This window comes from Peromyscus maniculatus, chromosome 3 (assembly GCF_049852395.1).
Source record: "Peromyscus maniculatus bairdii isolate BWxNUB_F1_BW_parent chromosome 3, HU_Pman_BW_mat_3.1, whole genome shotgun sequence".
In the NCBI taxonomy this organism is placed as follows: domain Eukaryota; kingdom Metazoa; phylum Chordata; class Mammalia; order Rodentia; family Cricetidae; genus Peromyscus; species Peromyscus maniculatus.
This window is the reverse complement of record NC_134854.1, coordinates 153,433,297-153,439,934: the sequence shown is the minus strand read 5'-3', so window position 1 is coordinate 153,439,934 and position 6,638 is coordinate 153,433,297. Positions and strand designations below refer to the sequence as shown.

Below are 6,638 nucleotides of genomic sequence, written 5' to 3'. Positions count from 1 at the left end.
TGTTGCTTCTACTGCAAATCTGTTTCAGACTGACACTTTTCCTCCCTGAGAAATGCTCTTCAGGAACTCAGGGCCGAAATAAGCAAAGTCAAATATGAGAGCCACAACATGCATGTAGAGTCACTAAAACAGTATTTATGCACTTTTGAATCTGTTCGGGTAAACAGAATTATCAACAAAACCAGATTCTTCAATTCTGTACCAATTGTCTTTTTTTTTTTTTTGTCATCCTTTCCTTAGGTATCAATGAATTTGCTGTTGTGAAAACTGTATTCCTTAGAATTGCTGAAAGTATCTCCCCTAGGTAGAGGTGTGTGTGTGTGTGTGTGTGTGTGTGTGTGTGTGTGTGTGTGTGTGTGTGTGTGTGTGTGAAGCATGACCATAAGGTTTCTGGTGCTGGAAATGACTGGCAGATCAATGTCACAGGAATATTTCTTGTCACTCAGGATCTCATGGCCTCCTCTGGGTACATGACATTGTTCACTTCCATCTTTTCTCCTGGGTTTTTCTCCAGGTCATAAAACCTTGGCAGTCAGGACTAGCTTTCCCTCCACAGAGTTGCAGGATGCAGTAGAGTTTGATTCATAGGACAGGGTCTCAGCATGAGGAGACAAACTGATCACTAGATTCTCAGCTGGCTTGTTCTGTAAAAGGCTGAAAACCCTGATGCCAGACAGGAGAGTTTTGAATATAGAGTTCTTCAAACAAGGGCAAATAATTTGGGAAATGTGTGAGGATTAGAGTTAGTTTCTGAAAAGCAGTTTTCCTTTTTCATTCTGGCTTGTTGCAGACATTGTGTCATGACGGTGAAGACAGTGCAGCAACTTTCTCCCAAATGCCTTGGTGATTTCAGAGTGAGGTAGGCTGTCCCAGAAGTGGGGTACAATGCAGTAACACGGCCACTATGGAGAGGCCTCTTTGTACCTGAAGATTTCTCAGGTGGAGATGACAGGCTCCATTGCAAAGAACCTCCTGGTGAAAGTAGGTTTGGCTCTGGAACATCTTTGCCACTTCCTATTGTCTGTCTCCCTTTTGACAGGAGTTTACTAAATTTGAACTGTATGGAATTATTAACACCCTATTCAATACTGAGTTTTTTATGTGGGAGCTTGTTCTCCGAGGAGCCTTCAAAGACAAGGTTTCCTCTCTGTAGAGCAGACATTCTCAAGAAATTAATTTGATAAAATCAACTTGTTTGCTGTCTGAATTTTCTTCTTAGTGGATTCAGTTAAGAGTTAATTCACATCCAACACGGTTCAAAGAAATGTGTTCATTTTGTGTTCTGCCACATTTTCCCATCGAGAGAGCACTGGTGGAGCATAGACATAACTCAGGCAGCATCCATCAGACGATGATTATCAGCCAGAAGTGGGGTCTGGGGCTGGGGAACTGAAGAGCATCTGGAGAGACCCAAGCCACTTTGTTTACAGGATTCCTCCACTGTGTAGACACAGGACACTTGTAGTTTTTATGGTTTCTTGGTCCATGGACAGAATACAGCTTTCTTAACTGAAGGTGACCTGTCTCCACTCTTTGGTTCCAGGAATCAGAGCCTCTGGTGGCAGTGGACAAAGTCATATGGGAATGTGTTAGGATAAATGTATCAGCATGTGTTGAGGGACATGTGATAAGGCCTGACTTGTATTCCTATAAGGAAAGAACTTACAGAAATGATGTAAAAACAGTATTTGTGTATGAAATTCTCAAAAATGTTAAACCAAAAATTTAACAAAATAAATAGAGAACATATGGACCCACAGGGAAAACCTACTGAAGGATCTGCACAATGTAAAAAAAATCATTGTGGTTAACCACTGGAAGACATGGAGAAAGGGTTGATGCAGCTTCCACCATTTTGTTTACCTTGTAGTCTCCAAACCTGCTGTGTGTGATGGCCTGGACTCTAAATTATTTTGGGAGTCATACTGAACTAACATGAAGATCAGAATTTTCCATGTATAGATATCAAGAATTATTGGATGTATACTAGTTGTTGAGTCCATATTATAAGACAAGTGTGTGCCTAAGGACTTCCTCAAAAATCATTTACCTTGGAGCTTGCTACATTCTTACTCAAGGCTTCACAGAGCCTCTTTCAAGTGATACTGGTTAGCTCTTAAGTCTTCCATCACATCTGTTCATGGATCATATTTTTCTTTTGTGGTGTATTAATCCCTTTCACACTTCACTGATACTGAAAAGGGTCAGGGAAATGGTACCAATTGTGTGAAATGTGGTGGAATTAGTATACGGCCAAGATGACTTTTCCTTGTCTGTCACTTTCTTACCCACTCACAGGTGTGCATGGCCCTCCTTCTGCTCCTTTCATCTTACATTGAAGGTTAACTGTAAGTAAGCATGTGGGTGACTCATGTCCTGGTACTCTGCCTCAACAGGGTCTGCAGAATTAGAGACAGTTATGATAATAAACTGAGGAGTCTTCCAGCATCAAGTAACTATACCCTACACCCAATCAAGCAAAATGCTAAGAGCGTATCAGATTTCTAAGTAGCCAAGGAGAATTGCCAGGTCCTAATCGATTCCCTTCCAAGGCAACTCTGCCTGTAAAGCCCCTACTGACAAAACCTTCCTGAAAACCCAGGAAAGGACAAATAGCAGAAAATTAAATGTGTAGTAGAGAAGACACATATCTTCAGTCCAGAAGGAGCTTGTCTTTGAATTTCCAGTCCCATGGCCCACCACCATATGGTACCTCAACAAAACAATACACAAAAATTGAATGTAATTTTGTACTAAAATTAGCAATAACAAAATTTTATAGAAGTGTGATGTTCAAAGAAGAACTGCCTAGGCTAGTAACTCTCTGTCTTAGATGATGTAGAATAACTGCCTATTATCAGATATGACAGAATAGACACACAGTAAAAGGGAGCAAACTAAGACAGCTGGATGGAAATATGATGACATCTTGTAACTAAATTTTAAATAAAAAATAGAGCAATATATTGAAGAATATAATGGATAATGATTTGGGGTGTTTGAGAAATTATCCTGTAATGTCTAAAATAAAGCAAGTTACACAGTAAGAAATGACACAGGGAAAAATATTCAACAGCTTCTAAGAACAGCAGTTTGGATTAAGACCGAGGTTGGAGATGAATTAGGATCAATATGTAGCAGAGAAAATATTCTGGGTTGAAGACCATTCTAAGTAAGCAAACTGGGATCAGACTACAAGTGAGAGCATAGATATAATATGATTGAAATTGCATGTGATAGCCAATTGTTTAATTCTATTGTATACTCATGGCCAACCATTGCTTACTGGTAGTGATTGAGAACATTTGCTAAAAGTGAGAAGGTATAAGCCCAGCGTTAGGAAACCTTCTAGAAAGGGATTTGGCTATGGAAATCTCAGAAACAGGAAATAGCATGGACTTGTCAAGGAATTATGTATTTGTCTTACAGTTTTGCAGAAATTCCATGGCACTTTTTGTGCTATTTTTGTTAACAGGGATAGAATGTTTGGAGCTGAGGAAATGGCTCAGTCACTAAATATCTTTCCTCTTGAGCATAAGAAACCAAGTTCTAATCCCCCTGAATCCAAGTAAAAATCCAGGTGAGAAGACACATTGCTAAGTCCTAGCAATTATGATTTGGGAGATGGAGATACCTTTAGTTCCGGAGACTTGCAAGCCACCTAGTTTCTCAACATGACATTTTCAGGGCAATGCCATATTTTATCCTAAGTACAAGGTAGAAAGTAGCATCTGAGTACCAATAGCCAAAGCTGCACTCTGTCCATGTTTTACCATGCATGTAAAGAAATGCACACACACACACACACACACACACACACACACACACACACACAAACAAACATATGTACGCTCACTCACACACAGAGGAAACAGAATATTTTAGGTAATGTAAAGCTCCAAGTTTTCCCCATTTTGAAACAACAAATTTGGAATTTTGAATAGTCTTTGTGGACATGATTTAGATAAGGATGCAGGGAATGCATCTTATCCAAACAAGAATGACCCCTAAATCATGAAAACATTGGAATATCACACACATAGTTACAGTATGTCTACAGATGGTCTATGGTTGAAAATGAGAGCTAAAGATATTAGGCATCTTCATGGTTGCCAAAATATCAGTGAGTACAAACATATGCATATGTATGAACTGCCTGCCAAATGTAATGAAATTCATGTAATGCCAAAACTCTAAAATAGGGTTCGGCATGATATTTCACTTTATCAACTCTTAGTCTAAATCAAACTGCCAATGCCTCATATTATGCTTCCTGGCTGAAGTCCCAAAGAGGAGTCAAGGATGCAGTGCATCCTCCTTTGTCAAATGTGAGGTCACCCAGTATGAGGATCAAAGGCACCTTTCTTCTGCTGTGTCTTATAAATGCAGCTACCCCACTGCATGCAGCACAGACTTGGAAGAAACTCCAGAGCCTCCTCCAAGATGCTGGTTGTCCTACTCACAGTGGCCTTGCTGGCCCTGAGCTCTACTCAGCGCTTCAGCGAAGGTAAGAAAACAGGGCTGTTTGTTCGGTGAATCTGCTTGTGGGAAACAGATCACACATCGCTCCTGGAAGATGCAGAGATAGAGAAGGAGATTAGCAGAAAGGCAGGACTGTAGAATCAGCACCAAGGTAGTGCATTTGAATCCTCATTCCATACCAAGGATTTGAATGTTGTCATGTGTAATAGAAACTTGATTGAATGTTTGAACAGAAGGATGATAGATAGAAGGATAGAGTAGGGCTGGATTTCTAGATTCACCTCTCTGTGTTGTGAAGGATAAAACAGGAAGGCTCACAGAAGGATGTCCAGCTGTGAATACACTGCAACAAAGTAGTTAGGGGATAACAGGCATCTTGCTTCAGTGAATGTAGAACAGAAGAAAGGAAAAATATAGGGACATTTCTGGGTAGGATAGTCAAAATCAGTAATTTGAAAATTCTATCCCTTTGCTTTTCTCTGGTCCATGGAGACAATGCCTAGAAAATCGGTTGTCTGAGACCTCAGTTGCTAGTTCCAAGCATCAAGATACAATGTTTGAATTAAGAGAAAATTTCCATATAAACTAGATAGAAGTTATAATGAGGGTGATTGAGAAATAAGTAAGAAGTACTACCCAATAGACATTGAGTTAATACTTGTAAGAGGGCATTTGTTTTATTACTAAACTTACCTCTTCTTGTGATGTACCAATAAAGAACTTGAGACTACATATCAAAGCCCTAATCACAAATCACTTGTTTCAGGATTCCCCCAAGGACCCCCTCCCAAGCAAGGTTTTGGTCCTCAGCAAGGTCCACCCCAGCAAGGTCAGCAACAGAACCGGCCCCCTCAGCCAGGAAACCAGCAAGGCCCACCCCAACAGGGAGGCCCACAGCAGAACCAAGGCCCTCAGCCTGGAAACCAGCAAGGCCCACCCCAACAGGGAGGACCACAGCAGAACCGACCCCCTCAGCCTGGAAACCATCAAGGCCCACCCCAACAGGGAGGCCCACAGCTGAACCGACCCCCTCAGCCTGGAAACCATCAAGGCCCACCCCAACAGGGAGGCCCACAGCAGAACCAAGGCCCTCAGCCTGGAAACCATCAAGGACCACCCCAACAGGGAGGCCCACAGCAGAACCGACCCCCTCAGCCTGGAAACCATCAAGGCCCACCCCAACAGGGAGGCCCACAGCAGAACCAAGGCCCTCAGCCTGGAAACCATCAAGGACCACCCCAACAAGGAGGCCCACAGCAGAACCAAGGCCCTCAGCCTGGAAACCAGCAAGGCCCACCCCATCAGGGAGGCCCACAGCAGAACCGACCCCCTCAGCCTGGAAACCAGCAAGGCCCACCCCAACAGGGAGGTCCACAGCAGAACCGACCCCCTCAGCCTGGAAACCAGCAAGGACCACCCCAACAGGGAGGTCCACAGCAGAACCAAGGCCCTCAGCCTGGAAACCAGCAAGGCCCACCCCAACAGGGAGGTCCACAGCAGAACCGACCCCCTCAGCCTGGAAACCAGCAAGGACCACCCCAACAGGGAGGACCACAGCAGAACCGACCCCCTCAGCCTGGAAACCAGCAAGGCCCACCCCAACAAGGAGGACCACAGCAGAACCGACCCCCTCAGCCTGGAAACCAGCAAGGCCCACCCCAACAGGGAGGTCCACAGCAGAACCAAGGCCCTCAGCCTGGAAACCAGCAAGGACCACCCCAACAGGGAGGTCCACAGCAGAACCGACCCCCTCAGCCTGGAAACCAGCAAGGACCACCCCAACAGGGAGGACCACAGCAGAACCGACCCCCTCAGCCTGGAAACCAGCAAGGACCACCCCAACAGGGAGGTCCACAGCAGAACCGACCCCCTCAGCCTGGAAACCATCAAGGACAACCCCAACAGGGAGGCAGACCTCAGGGACCTCCCCAGGGCCAGCGTCCTCAGTAATCAAAGTTACATTGTCAGGTATGATCGGTATTTACTCTTCATGAAACGTCATAATTCTTACAGTTTTGTAAGTATAAGCTGCAACGATTCAACTTTAAACACATTTGTATTCTATAGTTTGGGTTCTCATTACTATTTGGGTATTCTGTGGTGGTATAGGAAGATGATTTATATATTATATTCTCCTCAACATATTGTAATTGTGA

At 43.7% G+C, this 6,638-nt stretch overlaps 1 protein-coding gene across 1 annotated transcript; it reads left to right on the top strand.

Annotated features, from left to right (window-relative positions):
* Window positions 1–800: 800 nt before the first annotated feature.
* LOC143272253 (uncharacterized) lies at window positions 801–6,432 on the top strand. Its single transcript, XM_076566121.1, has 3 exons — window positions 801–854; window positions 4,390–4,507; window positions 5,249–6,432. Exons 1-3 carry the CDS (start codon window positions 801–803, stop codon window positions 6,430–6,432), a joined length of 1,356 nt encoding a protein of 451 aa, XP_076422236.1.
* The last annotated feature ends 206 nt before the right edge of the window (window positions 6,433–6,638 follow it).